A 26,738-nucleotide genomic window follows, 5' to 3' on the forward strand; every position below is an offset into this window, starting at 1 on the left:
TTTGCTTATTAAAACTCCCGCTGCTTAAAACTGTTCTATGTCTCTAGATTGATTTCTTTCCGTTTTGAGGACAAGAACCCAGGAATCACCATTCCACCAGTAACATGGGGATGGCAGAGAAGGCCCCAGGGACATCCAGGCCTGAAGAAGCAGTTCAGCAACAACCCAGATGGTCAGAGATGTCCCGCACTCCCCTCTGCCCCCTGGACATCACAGCAGTGGAAAGCCAAGCCCCAGAACGGCGGGGGTGGAACTTCCCACCATGCCAGCCCAATGAGGGGTGGGAACCAGAAGGGAAGTCACAGAAAAATTATGCAATCTTTCTCTGACGTCTGAGTGTGTGAGCCTGAGTTCATACCTGCTACCGGGATGCTAAGATCTCACAGGTTCTCTGAGAATTGCTATTAAGATGAATCAAGTTATTATGTAAAATAATTGGCATTGTGCTGGGACAGTAATTTTTTCTGTCACCCTCTGTTTCACAACTCTGACGCGGGCATGGAGTCTACTTGTCTTAAACCTAGCTCTGGGTCTCACTGGCAAGTGACCCAGGCTCTGGGAGCCTCAGATGTGACAGGAAGCAACGACTCTGTTCCCTGAGATAATCCCCATCAGGGGCAGGGATGCTTCAGGGCCATGGCTCCTCCCCATTCGTACCTTCCGTGGTGAGGCTGTCAATGAAGAGGGAGGAGGAGGTGGTGGTGAGGTCTGCGTCAAAGGGGCTGAAGGAGCTGTCGGGGGAGGACGAGTAGGAGTCCTCATCCTGGAAGTCCTCACATGTTCTGCCTTCTGCCTGCAAGAGAGACCCGGTGCTGCGATGGACAGAGGCCTTACCAGTGGCTCCGTCGCACACAGAAGGACCCTGGGGGTGCTTTCATCCCTCAGCGGCCAGAAGATTTAAGATTCCAGTGAGTGGTTCAGGCATGGTAATCTAACCAAAGCTGGGCTCTGAATGCATTTGAGCTTTCCACTTTATCCTGAAAGTATCTTATCTTACAGGGCAATTTATCTCTCAACTGCTTCGAATCCTTCCTGAAGGAGCTGAGATGCCAATCTTAAATAAATAAAGCAAATGAGTACATTTACCAACAGCCAATGTCAGAAACAGGCTGTTGGATGGACAAGGGGTTTGGGGTTTTTTTTTTTGAAGACCAGAAACAGCTCACCCAGCCTCAATGATAAAACAGATGGTAGTGAGAGCATAGCAGTAATTCTGGAGGTTCATATTTAAATCCTGGGCCCGACACCTTCACCATTTCACCAGCTGTGAGCTGCCAGCCAAGTCACTGAACCTCTCTGAGGCTCAGTTTCCTTCTCTGATCAATGGGGACACTGTTCCCTAGCTCCTGGGACCATGATAGGATTAAATCAGAGCAAGTGTTGGGCACATGCCATGTGCTTGCCCTGCAAGAAGGGAAAGTGAGGGGAAGGGAGGGGAAAGGATGCATACATGAATGAGTCTCTCTGTGTCAGTAAAAGGTGTGAGAATAGGACATGACCCATCCAGAGCATTGAGCATTCTGGAAAATTCCAAGTGAGACGGAACCTGTGCTTGTGCATGCATGCTAAGACACTTCAGCCATGTCCGACTCTTTGTAACCTTATGGACTGTAGCCCACCAGGCTCCTCTGTCCATGGGATTCTCCAAGCAAGAATACTGGAGTGGGTTGCCATGTCCTCCTCCAGGGGATCTTTCCAACCCAGGGGTCGAACCTGTATGGGATTCTAAATGGGAGGTGCCAGGTACAACCCACTTTGCTCCCAGAATGACCGCCTTCCTTAAATGCCTGAAGGTTGGAGCTGGGGCAGTGACTTCTTGAATGTTACCAGGCACACAGCCTCCTAGAAGATTCCAGTATGGCCAAGGCCACACCCACTATACCCTCTGCAAGGACCAAGAGAGCCCCTGGAGAACTGCTGCTCTGGGCCAAGTCACCAGGAGAAGTGCTTGTCTCAAGGACCCACCAGGCCCTCAAAAACCTCCCACATTGGTCTCACAGATCAGACACAGATCAGACAGGGAGGCAAGCCCCAGTGGAGGGGAGCATGTCACCAAGAGAAGAGCAACCAGGCAAGGGGTGGGCCTGCAGCCCTGCCCTTCCCCCACCCGCTCACTTCAGCCTCTCACCTCCTGGGCACAGCCGTAGGCCAGCCACTCCTGGCGGTAGCGGTCAAAGCCACTGGAACATCTGCAGGGGGAGCCAAGAGGCCGGAGGTGTGATGGGATTGACAGGGAAGCCCTCCCCTCCCCTCCCCTCCATGCAGTAATAGCTCTCCAAGGGGAACAAGGAGGAGGCGAACCTACCCAAGACCACTGAGCAGGTGCCCCAGCCCCAGGTGGCTGTGATCAAGCCCCTCCTGCCCCCTCTACTCCTTCCCCCAAAGGAGGGGAAGCTATTTGTGGCATCCCCACCCTTCTTCTGACCCAGCTCCCCAGGACCAAGGCCACACCCACCCAGATGCATATGTGTGTGTGTGTGTGTATCTGCGTGTCTGTATGTGTCTCTGTATTTATGGAGCTGACAGACTGCATGATCTCTAATGACCTTAAGCCCTGCCCTGCAACTCCAGGCAGCCCAGAAATTGCTGAGAAACCAGGGAGTTCACACACATGTTCTCATCTAGGGAAAGTCTTGCTCATTCGCTGAGCCCCCCTTCTTTGTGGAGGAGCCTAAATTTGGCAAGGATGGGCGGGGCCAAGGATGGACATCAGCCAATCTGGCCAACATCCACCATGTGGTCACTGAAGGGCAAAAGTGAGGGTCCTGCCAGAGACTGGGAGATGAGATCCTGGCTGACCAGGGTCCCCTGAGAGGACACCGCACAGCTCAGCTGGGCTGGAAGACATCAAGCGCTTCCCTAGGGCAGGGGTGGGGTACGAGGATGAACCAGAGAATATTCTTCACGGCATCATGCTCAAAGTTCCGTTCTTCACTCTTTGGTGCCAGGAGAATCCCCCAAGTCCTATTCAAGTGCAGGGACCTCTGCATGGGAAGCCAGTATCACTAGCCACCAATGCTGAGAAAGGATGTGAGGCTGGTGAACTCTGCACCGCAACTGCCTGCCCATCTGTCCAAGACCTGGCGAGGCAGAGGCGTCCAGGCTCTGTCAGTCCTTCCTTCTGAAGACGCCTCTGAGCTGCTCCTCCTGTAGCAGGGACACCGAGCGGAGCCGTCCACAGCCCCCTCTCTCGGGTCCTCCATGCCCCCCTCCTTCAAGGCGTGGAAGACCAGGGGCACTGTTGGGAGCTGGGAACTGAAGTTTCCTTTAGGCCAAACTAACCAGTTCTTTCAAGGACTGAGCCTTGGATATAGGTCTAAAAGCATCCCATTCCAAGCCTGGGGCCAACCAACCCAGACGCAAAGGAGAAACGCATGAGAAACGGCCACTGTTTGAGCGTCTTCTGAATGCCAGGTGTTGCCCCAGTCACATGCTGCCCTTATGCCATCTCTCGGGACCTTTGCGATGACACCGTAAGGCAAGGGTTATGACCCTCATTTTCTGAGCCAAATTCTGGAGTCAGGGTCACCCACAGACTCCAAGGTGGGCCATTAGGGGACAATGTGGGATGAAAGGAAAATATCTGCATGATAAGTGAAATCATCTGAGTCAGATCCAGCCCCTCCATGCAGGGAAGGGAGGCTCTGCAAGGCTGCCGAGGGCAAAGCAGGTGGAGGCGAAGCCAAGAACCATGAGGGGATTTTAAGCAGCAGTTGGTGGGAGAGACCATGGTGGCCAGCCACCCTGCAGCAGCCCTGCTCTCTGGCTTTTTAGGAATCTGGAGTCAGCTCTCAGCTGAGGCTCCAGAGATCTGTCAGGAAGGAACAGGCCTGGCTCAGGTGAGCCCAGGCCCACGTACATCTGGGGACAGGATCCCTGATGGAGCTTTTCTGTCTTCTAGTAGACATAATCCAGCAAAGACAATGTCTACAGCCAAGGCCCTGCCCTCCCCCTCACCAACTCTCATTAAATTGACATGGTTTTCTGGGTTTGGGCATATGCATTAAGTGGGGGTGTTGCAAGCTAGGGTTTTGCTTTCGTCTGACCCATTATGCAGTCCTCATGGCTCAGCTGTTGTTGGACGATGCTGAGTCACATGGTGGCAGCTGGACGCAGCATTCCAGGGCTCATCTGAGGTCATCTGGATTATCGCCTCACACTCACATAGGTCTCTCACACTTGAAAGTGTACAAGATGGATCACACCGCAAGTCCCCATGCCAGGAAGACGCAATCTCGGGTCTCCCCCGTGTGTTCTCTGAGGCTCTGTGCCTTTCATGTGAAGGACTCTGAACACTTTGTAAAAATTCTATCTGGTATTTGAGGAGTTAAAATAACAGGCATGTTCCTCACCCACATCTCCCTGAATGACATAACCCCAGCCCATTTTACAGGGAAAATAAACTGAGGGCATAAGAGAGTGAATAAGCGCACAGCTGGTGGGAAGAACAGCTGGGAGACCTGATGAGGCCCCTTTCTCCTCCTGGCCCTGAGCCATGCCTTGTGTGCTAGGCAGGCCGCCTGTAAAGGCAGTGCCTTTTATTTCTGCACCAGGACATTGGAAAGGAGCACAGGAAATACTGACAGTTACAGGACAGCTGCACGGAACTCAGAGCCTCTGTAATTTACAAGTTTCAAGATTCCAAGGTTCTTGGAGTTCACAGGTCTTCCCAATCTCATGAGAGCTCTAATCCCCCAAGAAAGTCTTCCTCCCCCCAATTCCCCCTGTCCCCCACCATTTATTTATCCTGGACAGGAGAACAGGGGTCAAATTTTGAGTCTAATCTGTGAGGAAATGGTTGCAGAACAAGGAGTAGAAGATGAGTAGGATTTAAGAACTTTATCCCTGAAACTGAATCTCATCCAGAATTTTCCCTGCTTCCAAAACCAAACAAACACAGCTTTGTAACTTGTCCCAGCTTTCCACAGATGCCTGCAGTGTCCACACCCTTGGATTTCAGGGAACCCTGTTGTAGCCTGAGAACAGTCTTGAGATGGGGTTTTGGGATCGTGGGGCTCTTGCTCATAGACGGTGGGTCTTAGGCTCACCCCTGAGCTGGCAGGTCTCACACTTGCTTGCAGATGAGGCAATGAGGTAAAAATGCAGGCTCCCTGACTTCTTTCTGAAAGACCCTGATGCAGGGGGCCGGGGGTGGGCCCCAGGAATCTGCACATTTAATTCAAGCCCTAGCTGATTCTGGGATGCTCACAGCTGTGGACCACTCTTGGAAAAGGCCTGCCAGAGGATGAACCAACGCCCCTGGCTGTGAGGAGGGAGCTGCAGTAGCTGGAATCTCTGAATGGCCTTCCAAAGTCTAGAGTCACTTCAGGGTGACATATAGTCACCTTGATGGGTCACAAGCCTCAGGGAGACACTCACTACCATAATATTCTTGTCCTAAGCGTCGGAGTAGCACTGGCCAAAGTTACACATGTCGGCCCTGAGACCTGAGGCAGGGAGCAGGGCGGTGCCACCCTCTGCCCCCCGCACAGTCTGCCTGTGGGCACCAGAGGGTGAGCCTGTACACACCTCTGGAGGACGTGGCACCAGCTGCAGTTGAAGGTCAGGTCTGAGGACATGCAGGCGTCGCAGCTCCGATGCTGTAGGCAGGCTGCGAAGAGAGAAGGCAGGAGTCGCTCAGCACTAGTCCCTCCACAGACCTCCAAAAGGTGCGACTTCCCTGAATGCCAGGTCCTTACAGAACTCCGGAGGCTCTGATCAGCAGGGACCCTAGAAGTTTATAATGCCACCCTCACTTGAGTCCTTCCCTGGTGGCTCAGATGGTAAAGAATCTGCCTGGAAGTGGGAGATCTAGGTTTGACCCCTGGGTTGGGAAGACCTCTTGGAGAAGGAAATGGTGACCCACTCCAGCATTCTTGCCTGAAGAATCCCATGGACAGAGGAGCCTGGTGGGCTACAGTCGATGGGGTCAAAGAGTTGGAGATGATGAGCAACTAACACACATTTGAGTCCAGCCTTGATTCTCCGACTCTCCCTCTCTACCCTTCCTTCTTCCCTCCCTCCCTGTCCCCACTTCCCTACTTCCTTTCTTCCTTTTGTCACCAGCGGATCAAGCCCTGAGCTGCTGCTAGCCAGGTAGCTGCTAGACCTGGTACCTGCCTTCCTGGGCCTTACAGTCACACGGGAAGACAGATACTAAGCAGATCATCAAACAAAAATATCTACATAATTATCATTGTGATATGGTTTACAAAGGAAGATTACAGGGTGTCGTAAGGATGTACAAGGAATCACACTTAGTCTGGGAAGTTAGACTTCTGGCCTGTTGCCTACAATTTACAGGGTTGAAAAGGATTTTTTTAAAATCAAGATATATTTGACAAACAACATCATGTAAGTTTCAGGTGTACAGCCCATTGATTTTATCCATTTATATTGCTGTACGATGACCATGGTAGACTTCGCTAACGCCTCCGTCACTCCACATCAGTATCGTTTCTTCCAGGGCCGGAAACAATTAAGATCGAGTCTCTAAGCAAATTTAGTGTTTATAATACAGTTGTGCTGTCTTCTATCACTTGAAAGGATTTTACATGTCCTGGTTTGACCAGCTAGCGCTCCCCACTCCTGATGACTCCATGTGGCAGAATTGCCATCAGACACCCACTCATGGCCTGTCCACCTCCTCCCAGGGAAGTCTGGGCTCTGCGTTTTCAAGAGTAATCCAGGCATATGGGATTCCATTCCTTTCCTCTCCCTCTCCTCTTGGAAGTGAGCTAGTCCCAGGGAATGTGCTGACCTCTGCTCAAATGGGCTTAAATCTTCCCTGGAAAGTCACCTGACCTCTTGGTGCCTCAGTACCCCATTTGTAATAGAGGGATAAGGATGCTGTCTGTGTGGTAGGCCAGCTATGAGAGGGTTTCTAACAGTGTTGGCCACATGGGGAGCCAGTGAATGACACTTGTTATCGACTCTGGTCCATCATTGCTCTCAGGTGCTCATTCATTCATTCATTCTTTCAACAAATATTAATTGAGCATCTATCAAGGGCCCAGTACTGCCCCTGGAGATGCAGTGTGAACAGGAAAAGCCAGAAGTACTGCCTGCAGGGAGCCTGCAAGCAAATGGAGGAGATGGTCAACAAATATACAGACAAGAAGATCCACGCTAGGGCTCCGCCTGGGCTTCCCTGCTGGCTCAGACAGTAAAGAAACTGCCTGCAATACAGGAGACCCAGATTTGATTCTTGGGTCGGGAGGATCCCCTGGAGAAGGGAATGGCAACACACTCCAGTAGTCTTGCCTGGAGAAGTCCATGGACAGAGGAGCCTGATGGGCTATAGTCCATGGGGACACGACTGAGTGACTAACACATTTCACTGGGGCTTCCAGTGGTGAGAAGGGCTAGGAGAAAAGGGGAGCAGAACACGTGGGGGGTGTGTTTTACTCAGGGAGGCTGGGGAAGGCCTCTGAGGAGATGCAGAGAAGGGAAGCCAGCAGGCAACTCTCCTGGGGGAGAAGTCCAAGCAGAGGGACCCCCTCTGTGCAGAGGCCCAGGAGGAGTAGGTTCCAGGGTGCTCCCAACAGCAGGTGGCACTCTGCAGGGTGGAGAGGTGGAAGGTGGTAGGAATGGGGAGGAAAGGCAGCTGGGGCCTCGCTGGGCAAGGCAGGGGAGAAAGCAGGGAAGTTAGTGGAAGTGGCTGCTGGAGGGTGTGCGGATCCCTTCTGTCATCAGCCAGCCAGAAAAGCAGAGAGGGCCAGGGGAGCAGGAAGGATGGGAGCTGGATTTTAAGAGTCATTCACTCACTCAAATGCTGCCCACTTAAATAACCTTGGAGTGGCAAGCAGCTGCCACAAAATCCATGCATTTTATTATAAGGACAGACAGGCACTGACCCGGAATAACTGTATGCAGTCTGAGGACTCATCTGATGAGCAGCTGAACAGAACACGTTGGTAGCAGCAAGAAGTGACGGCTAACCACAGAAAATGACCACTTACTCAACAGGCATTTCTTTACTCTGTGGGTTTTCATGGGCCTGGACCACAATCCATTAATTAGGGAACCAGTCTGCATTCAGTGGACCCCCAGCAAGGCAGCATCTGGGAACCAGCCCTCGGTGAGGGGAAGAAAAGCTTCTTCGGGCACAGCGTGGTCACCTTCAGTTGCCTTCTGGGAGGGACTGGCTGCAGGGGGCAGTGTGTCCTTTCATCTACCAGGGCTTTGCAGGCTTTGCAAGGGTGGAGGGAACACGGCAGGCAGAAAATAAGCAGGGACTGGCCTGACCCCAGAATGACAGCGCTCTGGCTATTTTCTTCTCTGGTGTACCCCGAGAGTCTACAGCAGTGCCCCGCAGGTGGTAGGCAGTTAACAAAAGTTTATGGAATCGATATAGAGTTGCTCTCATCCCCATTTTATAGAGGAGGAACCCGAGGCTTGGAGAGAGTCACTGAGCTAAGAGAGGCAGATCTGGGTTTGAACCAAGATCTGTCTAAGCTGAGAACCTGAGCTCCTAGCCTTGAGGTCCCCCTGGGAGACCCTCTTCCCCAGCTTCCACCTTTACACCAGGCCACCTTTTCAGGAGTCTCTTCTAGAAGAAGGACTGTCCATGGAGTGTAATGGCTTAAAGAGCCACACCTCTGGAAGAATTTTGGCTAAGTTCCCCCCACCCCCAAAGGTAAGGGAGAAAACCTGGGGCTGTGGGGTGCAGAGTTTTCTGAGAACAAGGCAAACCAGCTTTCAGGAGTTTAAAACACAGCTTTGGTAGCAATTCCCTCCTGGACATGGGAGCCTGTGACCTGGTCATTCCCAATGAATGATTCTGGAGGCTCCTTAAACGGCTCCAGTCAAACTGAGAAAAATCTCTAGGAGCCTCATGAGACATTAAAAAAACCCACTGACCTTTACTTTCATCTGCATTTCAGATGTCCTGTGTGCTATTAAATGCTCACAAAATTCACTGGAGGGGTGGGAAGAGGCTTAAATGTACAGACGTGTCCCAGAAACGCACTCCCAGGATGTTTCACTACTTCTGCCTGGCTGATTAGCCCTGCCCTTGGATGTCCTTGCTCCCAAATGTAGTTTAGTCATTCCTGGAACTCAAGGTTTGCTCTCACCAGTCGTAGAGGAAGCTCTGCCCAGAGGGAAGGCGACTGGGAGGGCGACTGGGACCCCAGGGGTCCCAGTCCTGTCCCTAGGCATCAGAGGAGGACACCTGCTGGGACATGGCCTAGCATTGAGAAGACCCTTTCTCCTCCTCTTCTTTCTTCACCCCCTGCTCCCAAAACCTCCACGGAAAAGGAAGAGGAGGGAGGCAAGAACCATCCCAGAAGGCAGGGAGAAAGCCATGGCTCCAGAGGGAAGCTGGGAGGTATCATGAAACAGGAGAGAAAATTAAACCTGTCTTTAGAAATATAAGCATGGGGGGGGGGGGGCGGGTGGCAACTTCTCTGGTGGTCCAGTGGTTAAGACTCCATGCTGCCAATGCAGGGGACCTGGGTTCAATCCCTGGTCAGGGAACTAGATCCCACATGCCACAACTAAACACATGTGCCATAACTACTGAAGCTCATGAGTCACATAAAAGACCTGGTGCAGTTTATATAAATAAATAAATAAATAAATAAATAAATAAATATATATATATGAACAGGAAGCACTGTCCTTCCCTCACTCTCCCAATCTGCCCTGACTGGATCCCTCAGGTTCCGAAGCAGCAGCGGGGGGCCTCCACCATGGCGTGCCTTCAACAGCAGGTGAGCAAGGTGCAGAAGAGTGACAGGACCCAGCCCCCTGGATCCTGGAGGGCTGCTGGCTAAATCCCGACACTGCCTTCTGCCTGTGGATGCCAGCATCACACCTCCTCTAAAGAAAATGCAGTGATAAACTTATGGTTCCATTCAGTTCCTGTATTATCTTTTCTATGTGCTCAATCCAAGTTATCAGAGGTATCTCTTTCCTGGGTTACAATTACATGTTAATAACAGCGCCTGCGTGCTAAGTCACTTCAGTCGTATCTGACCCTTTGCGACCCCATGGACTGTAGCCCACCAGGCTCCTCTGTCCATGGGATTCTCCAGGGAAGAATACTAGAATGAGTTGCTATGCCCTCCTCCAGGAGATCTTCCAGACCCAGGGATCAATCCTGTGTCTCCTGCAGCTCCTGGACTGCAGGCTGACTCTTTATCTCTGAGCCACCGGGGAAGCCTGTTAATAACAGCAGCTGGCATATATAAAGCACAAGCCATGCCCTGGGCCTGGGATGTGCCAGTTAGTGTCTGGACTTTCATTTGCATCCTTAGCTCTAACTAGTGCGGTTCTCACTCATACCATAGCCCTGGGAAGGAGGCAGTGTGAGGCCCATGTTACAAATGAGAAATGGAGGCCCAGAGAAGTCACGTGGCCATATCGAGATAGGTGACCCTGGTGAGCCTGAGATGGAACTCAGTCTGACTTCAGTGCTCTTGCCAGGATGGCGGCATGCCTCTCTTCCATCAGCGGGGACAAGCCCTACTTACTTGGCAATGGGGTGAACTCCACGGCAGATGTGCTGGTGACCTTGCTGGGGTCCAGCTCCACACGGTGGTATTCAAAGATGGTCCTCCTCCGAGATTCTGAAACAGAGGCAGAGCCTGTCATCGGGAGCACTTCACAGGCTTTGGGACCTGGAGCCTGACAGGGGGGCAGGAGACTGTAGTGAGAGGAACCAGGAGTCAGTATGCAGTCCCTGAGAGCAGGAAGTAAAACCATCATCCCGGGATGATGATGTTGAAACTGTGGAGAGACAAGAGGATGGGAGTTGACTTTGAGCAGCGAGCTCTATGTCATAAGCAGGTTGACAATGCAGCGGCCCAGCTGTTGCTGGGGCCAGAACACAGGAGTCTACCCTTTGTGCCTTCAAAGCTGCTGTCCCCCTGACCCATCACACTGTTCCACCCTTTCTCTTCTTGTCTAGCTCACTCTTTCAGATCTAGCTCAGGGCCTCTTCCTCTGAGCAGCCCCCCTTGACCAGCTCCCTCCTATTACCCCCTTTGCCCCAGGCCCTCTTCCCACTGCACTCCTTGCATTATGTGGTCATGATGGTCAATTTGGAGGGTGGGGAGCACTCAACTGTGATCATCTGGTCCTGAACCTGACCCACAGTTGAGTGCTCTGCGAATGTCTGCAGATGGACAGGCTGACCTTGGAGATCCTCTCCCCTCCTTGATGGTTCAAGGGCCAGAACCAGGTTGACATTCTGCCTCAGTCCCTGCAGAAACTTCCTAACGGACCTCAGAGTCATAAGACCTGAATTCTGAGTTGAGTTCTGCTCCTGACAAGTTGGATACCCTTAGGGCCTCAGTTTCTTGTCTGTGAAGTGGAAAAACATTAACATCTGCCCCAACACCCTTGCGAGTAAAAAGCTGGAATTGTAGAAAGACTTTTCCTAAAATGGCAGTCTGAGATGCTCTGATATTTCCCCCAGGCCCACCGAAGAACCATGACTTGCAATTGGTTTCCTTCAGCTCCAAAAGACAGGCTGCAAGCAGCTGAGTTTCATGAATGAATTTTTCCACGAGGGGAAAGAACACAGTATTTCCCACTTAGTATTTCGCCTACCCAGGACCCCTTCTACCTTCTGGAAACAGAAGGAACTGGCCCCAGCCCCTTCCTACATGTGGTCTGTACTGTATCTTCTTTCACGACTCTGCCTCCTTGGCCAACAGAGATTGGTCCAGGGTTGGGCATCTGATGAAGTTGGACCAATCAGAGACTTTCCCTGGGACTTTTTAATTGTAATCAGGCTGCCCTTTGCACTCTAGTAACAATGCTGAGAAGATGCAAGCTCAGTGTCCATGAATGGCCACAGCTCCAGTCTCACAGGGAAAGTTAGAGGATGAAGCCGCCTTGTGGAAAGAAGCACGGAGTACCGGTGGCATCCCAGTCCCTGGAGTCCCCAGACCTGCCCTGGTCCTCTGCTCCCAGGTGTTGGCTCTTCTTTTGGTTCTTTGGGCTCCTTCAGTATTCCACGAAAAGGAGGGTGTCCTGGGCAGCCACTGGGCACCCCGATCTGAATAAAGAATCTAGGGCAGCATATACTGCTCAAAAGAACATTTCAGTTATGTTTCTATCATCTATTTATCCTCAATCTATAGTTTGACTCAAACAGTAAAGAATTGACTTGCAATGCAGGAGACCCTGGGTTCGATCCCTGGGTCGGGAAAACCCCCTGGAGAAGGGAATGGCAAACCACATCTGGAGAATTCCACGGACAGAGGTGCCTGGTGGGCTACAGTCCTTGGGGTCACAAAGAGCCAGGCACGACTGAGCAGCTACCACCTCCTCAGTCTTAGAACAGTTCCCTCCTGCTTAAGCCAGGATTGAACCCCAGGTGATGACCCCAAAGCATGCTCTCGTCCTACTGTGCTCTCCTCTCTGCAGCAGAGCCTGGGGACGCCTCTGTCCCTGAAACGTCTGCAACCACAGAATGTCCTTGAGACGTTCTGTGCAACACAAAGGAAACTGCTCTGGCGCCGGGGGCCACAGCTCCCCTGGACTAAAGAGGAATCTGCAGCCCCACCTCAAAGGTCTGCACTTGAAATGTGAGTACCACCCACACACATGTGCACATGTGAGCACCTGCACACACACACAGACACATACACACACAGTCACATGTGTGTGTGAGCACCTGCATGTGCACACACACACACACACACACACACACAGACTTTTTTGATATAAGCAAGGCCCCTTGCCAAGCTGGGGTGGGTCTGAAAGAGATTGAGGTGAGAGATTATCTGCTCAAAAGAGGCTCCAATTTTCAATTCACCCAACAGCCCACAGGTGTGGTAGGGCACTCTCTGTGTGACACCAACTTCTCTGCAAAGGTGGCCTGGGCTTCGACTGAGCCCGGGCCACGTGAGATCTTAGGAGGATGGGGAACTTCCAGGCAGCCTTTCGCAGCTCCATCCCACCCACCACCCCCAGGGGCCAACTCTCCTAAAAAATCACCCCCTTCAACACCAAAATGGAATAGGATAAAAGTAAATGTGAAACTCCAGGTCTTCCAAGATGCCTGAGGCCCCGGAGTCTAGACTCTGTGTAAACATTTATTCCTTAATCTGTCTCTTCTGTCAAGGCTCAACTCAAATGACAAGTCCTCCTTGAAGACACCCCCCAAGCTGGGGTGCAGTTAGGGGCCCCTCCTCTGAGCTCCACAGCCCCCCGTGCCCCATCCAGTGTCACCCGCTTCACAAACATTTACTCTGCTGGCCACCCACCCCCTGAGACTGTGAGCTCCCCAAGGGCAGAGCCTGCAAGTTATACGTCTCTGTCCCCCAGCCCCTTGCGCCAGGCCTGGCATACAACGGGGTCTTGAGAAAGGACTGTGAATGAATGAATGGCTTATAAATAGTCAGGAAAACCCTAGTAATTTATCATAACTTCAGCCCACGGCACAAAGGAAGAATGCCTTTCCTCCCCAGCCCACTATAGAGTACGGCCTTTCTCAAAAGGGCTGCCCCCAATGGGCCACAGAAAGCCAGACCCTTCCAAAGTTTAGAGCTTAAAGCAGGAGGAGAATTGGCTTCCAGGGTGTCTCTATCTACAGCGCTGTAGGGGAGGGCTAGCTCTCAGTTAGAAAAGTGAAAGTGAAAGTGCAAGTTGCTCAGTTGTGTCCGACTCTCTGTGACCCCATGGACTATACAGTCCATAGAATTCTCCAGGCCAGAACACTGGAGTGCGTAGCCTTTCGCTTCTCCAGGGGGTCTTTCCAACCCAGGGATCAAACCCAGGTCTCCCACATTGCAGGGGGATTCTTTAACAGCTGAGCCACAAGGGAAGCCCAAGAATACTGGAGTGGGTAGCCTATCCTTCTCCAGTGGATTTTCCCGACCCAGGAATCAAACCTCGGTTAGAAGGAAGGTGAAATAGGAGGACAAAGGGGTCAGTGTTGAGGCATGAAGAGAGATGCATGAACTTGTCAAGAGAGTTGATTTTAGGGATAGAGAGGAGCAAGCAGCAGCTGGGGAAGGTGGGGCTCCCAGTAAACCTTACCCCAGAATCTAGGGATGGGTCTCCCCACCAGCCAGCTGGGGAGTGGGTATGTGCCTCAAGTGAGGTTGCAGCCAGAGATAATGGGATATATCCTCCAAAACCCAGCACAGCCCCACCAGCAGGGAAGGGGAGATGTGTGTGGTAAGAAGGGGGAGGAGGGTGGGTGGATGGAAACATATCTCTGACTAAAAATATTTGCTCACTTCAGCGGCCAACTTGTACTTGTTTAAGTATCTGATTTGGTAAGACTTTTATTTCTCAATAAACAGAACCCTTAGTATCCCAGTCTGTGTTACTTGCATTTGGATTATCTTGCCAACATCTGGGGCTCGCCCAAAGATGATGACGTCCGTCTGCATAACCAACAGATCCCTCCCGGAACTGAGATGGTGGCCGCCCCAGAGCCGCATTCCGGGCAGTTTGAGACCTTCTGTGTTATCTCTGCTTCCACTCATCAAACATTCAGAAATGCTAAGATCCAGACCCAGAGAGCCCTGCCATGCAATCAAGAGATGTCCGTGGCTCAAAGGAGAGCTTGGCATGTCCCGTTTTGTTTGCACACCAGACACCAGTGGGTGAGGGTTAGTTTGGTCAGAAGAAATCAGACTGACAGATCCAGCCACAAAACTTCCCTCCGAGATGGTGGCTACCATACAAAAAAATGGAAGATGGTGGATCAGCAGGAATTCTGCATTTACTCATTCACATCTGCCTCTGCTCATTCAGTTATCCATTTAATAATCATGACTTAGCCTCAGTAGGGGACCCCAGAGATAAATACAGTGAGATTCCTATATCCCAAGGAGCCTGCAGCCCAGCGGGGGAGGCCCCTCTGCACAGATGTACAGTAGAAAAGGGACTGAGAGAGGAGAGGAGACAAGAAAAGGCAACGCTCAGGGAGCAGAGTAGAAGGAAAAACAGAAAATAAAAGTAAAAATCAGGGTCATGGGGGCGGGCTTGGGGGAGGGCACCAGGATGGATAAAAAGCTCCAACAAACGGTACCATGGAGGATCCTTCATCAGGAGCAGAGAGATGACGAAATGGGCCAGATACGGTGACGATACCCCCTCCCATGCCCTTACTTGGCTGGGCCTTCTCACTCCTCTGCCGTCAGTTCCGGGGCCTCCCCTCCCCACCCAGCACCAAGGTGCAGCTCGGGCCTCTGCCACATTTCTCAAGTTTGCCTTTGAAACGAAAGGAAGGTTCTGGAACAGGAGAAGGTTCTAGTGCTTGGGCCATCCAAGGCCATTCTGGGGCCAGCCAAGGGGCAGGTTGCCATTTGGAGCTTTTAATAAGGAAATCCTCATTAATTGATTCCATTAATTCAGAATCTGTCAGTTTTGATATTGGAGACCCTAAAGTTGCTTTTATACTGTCCGTGACAGAAAGGGTTTCTTAAATGAATAGAGGAAATTATATTGACTTCTGGAACCCCCTCCAGTCAAATAAAGAGTGTATCAACTACTCTGTATGTTTTGCCTGCTTCTGCAAACAGACGCTACTAATCTGAATCTTTTCTCCGCAACAAAGCACATTCTGCAGACTCTCTGCTCCAAAGCCTGCAGAGCAGTTTCTGCAAGGAAGTGATGGTAAGAGAAACTCTGCCTGTTTTCCTCCCTCAATCCCAGGAATGAGACTGTGCAGAATTCCCTCCACCTTCAGACAGGGGTGGGAGGAAAGTGTTGGGAGCCTGGGGAAAGGAGAGAGTCTCCAAGACATGGTTCAGTGGCTGGGGGATTCTTGAATAGTGAGGAGTAAATGCCACTCCTCACAGCACCCCAGGCAGGGAGGAGGCAAGCTTGGGTGCCAGGGCAGGGATATCACCTATTCTATAGGACAGGTGGGTTGGGACAACAGGAATATCCACAGTGACGATCACAGTGACATTGTCTGTGGACCAAAGGCCTCTCCCTGAACTTCTATCATGGTTTTTTGAAATGTATTGTTATTGGGTTGGCCAAGAAGTCCATTTTCCATATAACATCTTATGGAAAAAACCCAAACGAACTTCTTGGCCAACCCAATATTTGCATCTCAACCAAATTCAAATAAATTCCCTATTTGCTGAGTTGACTATCAGACCCAGAGGAATCTGATCTCTCAGCCACATAAAAGCCATCACTCTGAAAAGCAGGAGTTGTAGCCTATTTTAAAATCCAATGAAGGCCAGGGATACTGCCCTAGAAAAAGGCATACACATGATCTACTTCAACCACACCTCAGTGTTCAAGTCCGCGCCTGATCCCCAAGCCGAAAAGTCTCTGACAGAAAGAGATGCAGTTATCAGAGCACTCACCCCTAAACTCAGATGTCAGGTTCTGTTCTGACTTGGGGTCACCAGAGGGCAGAGCACACGGTCTCTAGCACACCCAGTCTCTTCAGCACCCGTTCTGGAGCCCATTTTTTGAGCACCTGCCCTGCTGCAGGCACTGGGCTAAGTGCTGGAGCCCCAGAGAGCTCACAGCTAGTTGGGGAGAAGAGGAATGAGGCAGGATGGTGTCATGAGTTCTATATTAAAGCTCTTAAGAAAGTACCCAGAGGATGGAGGAGGAAGCCATGAATTTTGCTGCATGGAGGAAGCTGGACCAATGAATAAGCAGGATTTTGCCAAGTGGTAAAAGGGTGGGGGGTGGCATTTTACATGAGGAACTGCATCAGAAAGATGCAGATTCCCCCTTGGCATGTTTGGGGAACACAGGGCATGCAGACCAGTGCTGACTGGATAGAGTAGTGGTTGACAGGAGGGTTCAGAGGCCAGCCCGTAAAGGTAGGCTGTGCCCATAACACATGTGAGAAAATATAATTAACACTGTTGTATGTTATCTATGAAAGTTATTAAAAGAATAAATCCTAAGAGTTTTCATCACAAGGAAAAAAATCAATTTTTTTTCTTTAATTTTGCATTTTCATGAGATGGAGATGTTGACTAAACTTACTGTAATCATTTCACGATATATGTAAGTCAGATCCTTATGCTATAACGCCTGAAAGTTACACAGTGCTATATGGCTTCCCTGGTGGCTCAGATGGTGAAGACTCCACCTGCAATGCGGGAGATCTGGGTTCAACCCGTGGGTTGGGAAGATCCCCTGGAGAAAGGCATGGCAACCAACTCCAATATTCTTGCCTGGAAAATCCCCATGGACAGAGGTGCCTGGAGGGCTCCAGTCCATAGGGTTGCAAAGAGTTGGATATGACTCAATAACACTGAAAGAAAAATAAAACAGTAGGCTATGCCCAGCTGTGTAGGCCCCAAGTGCCACACTAAGAACTCTGAATTAGTGCTTTGGGCCATAAGGAACCAGGGAAGGACAAGATCGGCTCTGTTTGGCAGTGACAACAAGGAGTAGGTGGACAGGGGGCAGGGAGCTGGAGGCTGGGAGCTGCTGGGCAGCGTCTAGAGTCAGCGTGGGTTTCCCTTGACTGGTGGACTCAGCGCCTCATGAACCACAGCTGGAGTCACGTGATCTAGCCGCTCCCACAACAGCCCTTGTATCGCCTCCAGGTCTCACAGAACAGGCACAGCCGCCCTCCTGTTATTTCAGGTGGGTTCTGCTTCCTCCCTCGCCCCTCATTACCACACCTCCCCACATCTCCCTGGCTTGCTCTAAAACAGCCTTTCATTCTAGAACCACAGAGGAGCCTCAGAGGCAGACACTCTTGGGGGATCTGACTTCCTCTCACTCACCCTCATTCTACAGCTGGATCAACACACATTTCCTGAGACTCTGCCACTGGGCACAGGGCCTGTGAGGGAGGCACAGACCCCACCCCCGAGGTGCGTAAAACAGGGCGGTGGTGAGGCGCAGGGAGGCATGGATACCAAGAACAGCTCTTCCTGTAAAACAGCCTGGGTGTGTGCACACAGTGCTCTGGGTGTTTGGGGAACTGAGGAGGGAAGAATTCCCCACTCTGGATGGAGTGGGAGTTGGTCGGATTTGGAAAGCCTCAACGGTGGACACTAGGGTTTAAAATACAGAAGATTTGGGTTTCAGTTCTAACCCTCAGAGCTGTGTCACGCCACCTCTCTGAGGCTCCTTGTCTTCGTTTAGAAAGAGACAAATGCACAGACTTCATTTACAGTGCTGCAGGATAATCCAGTAAGATAACTGTAAGCTCAGAATCTAGGGATGAGGTTGTAATCAGTGTGCCCCTAAATGGCCCCAGTGATCCCTGCCTCCTGGGATTCACACCCTGTTTAATCCCATCTCGAGTGTGGGCTGGACCTAGGAACTTCCTTCCAACCAGCAGAAAGTGGCAAAAGTGATGAAGTTATGAGAAGGCTCTGGCTTCCCTCTTGCTCACCCTCTACTGCTGTCTTCCTTGCCTGCTCTGATGGAAGCCAGCTGCCACATATGAACTGTGCTATGGGGAGGTTCACGCAGCCAGAACTGAAGGGGGAACTGATCTTGTCACAACCACATGAAAGCTCTTAGATGGCCCCCCAACAGTCACCGAGGCAACCCTAGCAACCACCTTGAGAGCAGCCTGTGAAAGAGCCTAAACCAGAGGACCCAGTTAAGTCATGCTTTGTATTCTGATCCACAGAAACTATGAGATAATGTTTTAAGCCTCTAAGTTTTGTCACAATCCAACCCAGTGATTGAACCCGGGTCTCCTGCATTGTAGGCAGATGCTTTACAGTCTGAGCCACAAGGGAAGTCTGTTATGCAGCAGTAGCTAACTAATACAATCAGGGTGATACTGAAACTCTTTAGTAACTCGCTCAGTATGGGTTTTAACCAACGAATTAGCAGGGTCTGAGCTACTCCCTAGAGTGCTGGGAGTTTGGGGGTGGGAGAGGGGACAGCGGAGGGACAGGTGAAGTGATGGCAATTAATCTTATGGAAATACTCACACAAGAGCATAAAAGTACCTATTTGCAAGAATATTCACTGCAGTATTATTTGTTGTAATCAAAGATTGAAACAACTGAAAAGTCTGGGCCCAGGGGACTGGTTCAATTAAGGTACATCCATGTAAGGGGTGTACAGTTATTAAAAAGAGTGATCCAGAAAGATGGGCAGGATATACTTTGTTCAGGAGCAGAACAGAGGACATCATATGCCATTGTTTATGTTAAATATACTTATGTATACGTACCTGAAGGCTTGTAGCTCTAGAAATATCCTGGTGGATCTGGTTGCCTCCGGTTGCCTCCAGGAAGGGGAATTGGGGGACAGGGATCAGGGACAGGAGAGAAATCTAATTTTCCTGCCTCCTGAAGCCCCCTGCGATGCTCCTTCTATCATCTGGGTTTGGGAGGCAATTATGGTTGTGTTCTGGGAGGACTAATAAACCCTAATTTGGAGATTTTCTAAGTGGAGGGTATGCTGAGTGGAAGGGCCCTGGCTCCCCACTCCCCTCTACCACCAGAGAAGTGCCTCCCACTGGAGATTTTATTGGAAAAATTGTTCCTCAGCTCGAACGAAGAGAAGTTGGAAGTCATTCTGCCCCTTTTCTTCCCTCAGTTCCCACTTAACTCTCCCCACCCCCCAGCCACTTCCCCCACCAGCCTGGCTCAATCTGAGCTGAGTCCAGCCCCATCCAGGGATCTCTGTGGGCCCCTGGGGTCTCACCTGGTACATCTGGGGATGGATTGAGAATCATGAAGGCATCTGACAGGCCTGCTTTGACAGGGTGCTGGGACGAGCTGATTTCCAGGACGGGTATAGGGATCTGCAGGGGGAAGAAGAGGCTCCGTCTAACCCCCAAACACTCTTGGACCAGCTCTCCTTGGAGCTTCAGACCCATCCACTGGTGGGCACTGCCTCCTGCAGGGCTCAGACATCTCAAACCCAACGTGCCCATCCAAACTCCAAATCTTCCCCACATCATCTCCAAACACATTTCCTGTTTCTTTTCTTCCTCTTTGTGAATGGCACCTCCATGGAGGAGTCACCCCCAGCCTCTTCCGGCTTCCTTTCATTTCCCTCCTCCTCTGTCAAATACATCTCCAATCCTGTTGACTAGCCTGCTAACAGGCTCTCAAATCGATCCAGTTCTCTCCATCACCCCCATCCTACTCCAAGCTGGCCCATTCTCTTGCATCATCTCCCAGCATCTCCTCTGAGTCCCAGCCCTCTGCTCTCCACTTTCAAGCCAGAGTGGTGTTTTTCAAGATTTTTTTTTTTTTTCTGGATGTGGACCATTTTTAAGGTCTTTATGAATCAAGATTGCCGGGAGAAATATCAATAACCTCAGATATGCAGATGACACCACCCTTATGGCAGATAGTGAAGAGGAACTAAAACGCCTGTTGATGAAAGTGAAAGAGGAGAGTGAAAAAGTTGGCTTAAAGCTTAACATTCAGAAAACTAAGATCATGGCATCTGGTCCCATCACCTCATGGGAAATAGATGGGGAGACAGTGGAAACAGTGTCAGACTTTATTTTTGGGGGATCCAAAATCACTGCAGATGGTGACTGGAGCCATGAAATTAAAAGACGCTTACTCCTTGGAAGGAAAGTTATGACCAACCTAGATGGCATATTAAAAAGCAGAGATATTACTTTGCCAACAAAGGTCTGTCTGGTCAAGGCTATAGTTTTTCCAGTGGTCATGTATGGATGTAATAGTTGGACTGTGAAGAAAGCTGAGCACTGAAGAATTGATGCTTTTGAACTGTGGTGTTGGAGAAGACTCTTGAGAGTCCCTTGGACTGCAAGGAGATCCAACCAGTCCATCCTAAAGGAGATCAGTCTTGGGTGTTCATTGGAAGGGCTGACGCTAAAGCTGAAACTTCAGTACTTTGGCCACCTCATGCGAAGAGTTGACTCATTGGAAAAGACCCTGATGCTGGGAGGGACTGGGGGCAGGAGGAGGAGGGGACGACAGAGGATGAGATGGCTGGATGGCATCACTGACTCGATGGGCATGAGTTTGAGTAAACTTCGGGAGTTGGTGATGGACAGGGAGGCCTGGCATGCTGCGATTCATGGGGTCGCAGAGTCGGACATGACTGAGTGACTGAACTGTACTATACTATTGAATTTGTTACAATATTGTTTCTGTTTTATGTTTTGCTTTTTTAGCCGGGAGATATGTAGGATCTTAGCTCCCCAACCAGAGATGGAACCCACACCACCTGCACTTAACCACTGGACTGCCAGGGAAATCCCTAGGCCGCCTTCTCTGAGTGCTTTATACCAGCCAGGCTCAGTCCTGCCACAGAGCCTTTGTGTATGCTTTGCTCCCTCCCAGAACACACTTCACCCTCCTCTTTGCTTCCTTAACTCCTACACGTTCTGAAGATTTTCAACTCTTTTCCTCAGGAGAGCCTCCCAGGCTCCTATTCAGGTAAAGAGCCCCGTGAAAGGCTTTCCTGACATCACAATGTAAGAACACTTGCCCCACCCCCCACAGTTACTATCTATTCCCCCAGCCAGATTCTCAGCTCCACAAAGATGGGCCGGCAGCCATCCTGTGAACGTCTGTATCTCCAGGACCACACCCTACATCTGGCCCACTACAGGGTCTCGACATATTTGTTGAATGAAAGAACGGCCCACTCACCTCTTTGTAGCCAAAGACAATGCGGCCGTCTTGGTGCAGAGCTGCCTGGAAGGTGAAGCTGCCCCTGTCCTCCCGACCCTGGAGGTAGACGTGGTCCCACTGAACAACAAAGACTGTCCCTGGTGAGGAGAGCGGAGACTTGGCTGGACAGGGAGGTCGTGTGGGGAGCAGGGGCCTGCAGAAATAGTGGCCCATGTGGATGGGACACCAGCTGGTGTCCTTAGCGATGATGGGGTCAGTTTGCAAATTGGACAGGAGGTAGGAGCTGGGCAGCCCACAAACAGTCTGGCTCTCAAGCTGGAGAGGAGCCAGGAGACCCTGCTTCACCCTCCCTGCCCCCAACCAGGTACTGTGATTGTACCTGTACCATCTCCAACCCCAAGCACTGCCCTGTCCTTCTTGCCTATCCTGACCCCCTGAGATGAAAAAGAAGAGAAACAGTAGAAACTTCTGTTCTCCTGGGGTGGAAGGTAGGTTCTCAAGGGACAACCTGGGGAGAGTAAGAAACAATCAAGGTCTCTAATATTTATTTCACCTCTACTGAGAGCCAATTGTTTTCATTTGATTTTCTCATCAGGGAGCAGGCATTTTGTCCCCAGGGAGGAAAATGAATACAAAGGTAGGGTAGCTGCCATGCTGTGTGACTGTGGGCAAGTCCCTTGCCCTCTCTGGGCCTTGGGCGCCTCTCAAGGGGCTAGACCAAGGCATCCCCAGAGCTGGATGAATTAAACTCTGAGCTCTGATCTCACCATTGTCAAAATAAGCAACTGTGGAGTTGTCAGAGTAGCCAGGGTTGAAGTTGGCCATCAGAGGGGCCACGTACTGAGTAGCTGTGAGCATCCGATGGACCACGTCACCCATGAAGATGAAGCCTGGGGTGGGAAGAAGTGTAGATGAATCATCAGAGATGGACTTGCTTCCTCGTGCAGGAAGGAGTAGTGCAGATGGAGCTGGAAGTGAGTCTTGGATCTCTGACCCCCTAGCATCACATGGTGGGCATGGGTCTGGTGTATATAGAGCAAAAGGAGCCCAGACTAAAGAAGTTTCTCTCTGCCCCTCCACCCATCTCTGTCCCTTGGAAGTGCACAGGAATCCAAGATGGGCTCCCTCATATCAACAGGGAGCCTGGTTCCAGGAGACAGGCTCTCAGTGCAGTCTCCTCCCTGTCATTCACAGACTCAGAAGCACAAGGGCCGAGGGACAGCCTACACTGGCCTGTGCTGACCCAGAGGGAGACACACATGCATGTGCACCCACATACACACACACACACACACACACACACACACATACACACACACACACACACACATACACACACACACACACACACACACACGCACACACACACACACACACAATTAAGTCAGCAGACGTGAGGGAGGTGGTCCGAAACACTCATGACCTCTCACCTGAGAGTGGGGCCCCAAGAGAGAGCCACAATGTGGGACCCACCCCAGTCCATCTATAAAACCCTGTCTCCCGTGAACCTTCCCAGCTAGGTCCCAGGTTCTGGCTGAAATCTCCATACCCTCTCCCAGCCCCACAGACAAGGCCTTACCTCCGGTTGCTATGGTGATCTGCCGCAGAGGATGCCCGTAGAAAGGGAAATCAAAGGACAAGACCACTCTCTGCAGGGGACGGGAGAGAGTCAGTGGGGCCAAGCTGCAGGCCAGGTGGCTGGGCAGTCACACGGCCCCATGCTTATCTGGATGGGGTGGGGGGTAGGCATGTCCAGGGCAGGACCACAGGTGGGCACCCCAACTCTGGTCAAGCCCCCTAGGATCCCCTGGGAAGGCACTCCCCAGACCCCAGACCTCAGGCCATAGCCATGCCCACTGACCAGGCAGAGTGGGCTGGCCCCCAGCCTCCCAGCCCAAGGTAGTGCTGCCAGGGACTGGGGCACTCACCGAAGCCTGCCGGTGGGTGTTGGAGAGGATTCTGTGAACTTTCACTTGGCTCTGGTTGGCCTTGGTCACATCCACCCACAGCTCCTGGCTGCGGGGCTCGCTGGGGCCATACAGACGAGACATATAGTAGCTGTGGTTGTCCTCCTGTCATTATCCAAGACAGAGCCCACAGGAGGGTGAGGAAATAGGATGCTAGCAACCACCCTCTGCACCTTCTCCATCCAGATGTCTGGATAGAGAATTCATGGTCCTCCCAGACCATAGCCCAGAAGAGCTGGTTTAGGCCTGGGAGCCCCTTGGATGCTGTTGGCCCTGGAGAGCTCAGTACCTGCACCCTAGCTACATCCCCAACAGCTCTGCTCCAGCTAAATCCATGCCTGCTATACCCGTGGTCCACTCTGCCATCCCCAGGACAGGACAGGGGGTTTTTCCTAGAGCCCTGAGTTCCGCTCCCTGCTACCTCACCCCCGCCCCAGAGCACATCCAAGGTAGAGCTCAACTCAGGACGTGAAGGAGCAACAGATAAGGCAGCCCCAAACAAAGCCCTGTCTTCAGAGAGCTCCCAGACTGAGGGGCAGACACAGCCCCCTGCCCTGGGGAGCACCCAATTTAACAGAGAAGAAAAATCTGAATCTTGGAAACTACCCATCTAAAGACGGAGGCAGATCCTTGATCTTGGGCACTGCTAGTCTGATGGAGGAGGTGGGACCCATGCAAACGGAATACCCAAACAGAGACCCTCTAGCAGAGAAATAAGACAGGGCCCATATGAGTCACTACAGAGTTGAGAATGGGGAAAGAAGCAGCAATGATGCCTTCAAGACATATTTGTAAGCTTTACTATGTGCCTGATTGGGACAAAATAAAGAATAAGCCAGAATCCAGAGGGCTGGGAGTTAATTCTGTCAAGCCTCTCCTGCAAGGGAGCATTTAGGGGCAGGATTTAAAGGAGGCTGGGAAACAATCAGCAGAAAGAGTGGAAGAGCCTGGAGAGGAGGCCATGTCAAAGCATTTCAGCCCGTCTGGGAGCGCAGCCGACGAGGAGCGGAGGCACAGCACGCAGGTCCATTTGGCCGCTGCCACAGCCGTGGGGCTGCTGACCCGTGCAGAGCCCCAGGCGTTGCAGGTCATTAATCAGGCTGTCGGGCGGCAGTGGCTGCAGACACAGCAGAGCTAACCATGTTCTCCCTGCCAAGCCACCAGCTGCCCAGCCAGTCCTTGCCCGGGTCCCAGCATGAGCAGGGCCGAGGGTCGCCTGCTCTCTCCACCCGCCTGGAGGCAGACTCTTGTTCTTCTGACAAGTGATACTCTCTGGGGCTTGGGGTTGGGGCAGGGCTGGGGGAAGATGAGCAGGAGAAACACGGGGCCAGGCAGGGTGGGGGTGGGGGTGAGGGTGGGGGGTCGACGACTTCCTTTGGCTGCTGCCTGGTTCCTCCCCTGCAGCCTCTAGACTGCCGGCCCCTCCACCCATTTCTAGCACAGACATCAAGCAGATCTAAACAAATCAGAAACACATGAGGCCACCCTCCTCTTCTCATAAGCCATCTGGGGGTCCCACTAGCCCAGAGGTGAAAACCCAAACCTCAGCCATGCATAGGAGGTTCCACCATGAGCCTGCCCCACCCTCTCTCTAGCTTCACTTCTCTCTCTCTCTCCTTCACCTATGCACCCTTGGGCACCCACTCACCAGACCACCTCCCCAATAGTCTCAGGCCACCATTGGTCACTCAGGCCTTTGCATATGCTGATCTTCCTGCCTGGAGTGGCTCTGCTTTCTCCGCTGGCAGATCCCTCCTCTTCAACGTTCAGCTTAAAGATCACCGTCTTATTGCTATTCTCCCCCGACTTGCCCAGTGAGGGCCTCCACCACCCACAGGAGTCCTCAAAGGGTGACTCACAGGTCCTGTTAGTGACAGTCACCTGGGTCCACGTTTGCTGGATTTCTGGTTTTACTCATGAAACCTCCTGAGCAGGGGGCCAACCTGAGGCCTCCCACTGCTGCCACAGTCATCTACCCTGAGGTCCTAGAAGATGCCCAGAGGAGGAAGCACTGCATCTCAGCTTGCCTGCAGGTATTGGAATTTCTGTGCTCATAGCCTCCCTCAAGAAAGCAGCCCCTTCAGCTTCTGGTTCTTCCCTCATCCCACCCCCTGCCCAAGACTAGAAGTCATATTTTCCCCCTTGGGTCTCCAAGTTTCCTATCTCCAATCATATCTGCTGGTGCCCCCACCTTGATCACCAAAAAAAAAAAAAAAAAGCAAAAAACAACCCCCAAAATTACCTGATACCACTATGGAAAATAGTATGGAGGTCCCTCAGAAAACTAAAACTAGAATTGTCGTATGATCCAACAATCCCACTCCTGAGCATATATCTAGACAAAACTATAATTTAAAAATAAACATGCACTCCTATGTTCATAGCAGCACTATTCTCAATAGCCAAGAGATGAAAACAACCTAAATGTCCATTGACAGATGACTGGATAAAGAAGATGTGGCACATATATACAACAAAATACTACTCAGTCATAAAAAAATAAATAATGCTATTTGCAGCAACATGGATACAACTAGAGATTATCATATAAGTGAAGTAAGTCAGAAAGAGAAAGACAAATACCATATGATATCACTTACATGTGGAATTTAAAATATGACACAAATGAACCTATCTACAAAACCGAAGAAGACTCACAGACATAGACAACAGACTTGTGGTTGCCACCGGGAAGGGGTGTAGAGAACGGATGAACTGGGAGTTTGACATTAGCAGATGCAAAGTATTTTACATAGAAAGGATAAACAAGGTTCTACCGTATAGCAGAGGGAACTCTATGCAGAGGGAACTCTATTCAGTACCCTGAGACAAACCATAGTGGAAAAGAATATAGAAAGAATAGAAAAGAATATAGAATACTGAATCACTTTGCTGTATATCCAAAATTAACACAACATTGTAAATAAACTATGTATGCATGCATGCTAAGTTGCTTCAGTCCTGTCCAACTCTTTCCGATCCTATGAACTGTAGCCCACCAGGCTCCTCTCTTATTCCCTTCTCCAGGGGATCTTCCTGACCCAGGAATTGAATCTGGGTATCCTGCATTGTAGGCAGATTCTTTACCATCTGAGCCACCAGGGAAACCTGGTGAATTAACTATACTTCAATTTTTTTAAAAAATAAAGAAGCTCCAGAAAAAAAAAAAAAAAAACCTGCCAAGAAAGAAAGCCCCTTGCACACCAACTCATGCAAAGACACATGAACAAATGTGCCCAAGAGAAGAGTCCGAAGGCCCTCAAGGTGCTTCCAG

The 26,738-nt window shown here is 51.1% G+C and overlaps 1 protein-coding gene across 2 annotated transcripts in view; it reads right to left on the minus strand.

Moving 5' to 3' along the window:
• The window catches only part of PLXDC1 (plexin domain containing 1), a 65,900-nt gene that overhangs the window by 11,532 nt on the left and 27,630 nt on the right, over window positions 1-26,738 (minus strand). For both annotated transcript variants that reach the window (XM_070479381.1, XM_070479380.1), the window contains exons 3-11: window positions 23,426-23,569; window positions 23,077-23,146; window positions 22,265-22,387; window positions 21,516-21,634; window positions 19,579-19,678; window positions 10,479-10,574; window positions 5,530-5,611; window positions 2,129-2,189; window positions 658-793 (exon numbers count right to left, since the gene is read on the minus strand). In XM_070479381.1, the coding sequence (XP_070335482.1) occupies window positions 658-793; window positions 2,129-2,189; window positions 5,530-5,611; window positions 10,479-10,574; window positions 19,579-19,678; window positions 21,516-21,634; window positions 22,265-22,387; window positions 23,077-23,146; window positions 23,426-23,569 (931 nt within the window). The remainder of the gene's footprint in view (window positions 1-657; window positions 794-2,128; window positions 2,190-5,529; window positions 5,612-10,478; window positions 10,575-19,578; window positions 19,679-21,515; window positions 21,635-22,264; window positions 22,388-23,076; window positions 23,147-23,425; window positions 23,570-26,738) is intronic.

The sequence above is a fragment of the Odocoileus virginianus genome, chromosome 17 (genome assembly GCF_023699985.2).
Source record: "Odocoileus virginianus isolate 20LAN1187 ecotype Illinois chromosome 17, Ovbor_1.2, whole genome shotgun sequence".
Lineage (NCBI taxonomy): Eukaryota > Metazoa > Chordata > Mammalia > Artiodactyla > Cervidae > Odocoileus > Odocoileus virginianus.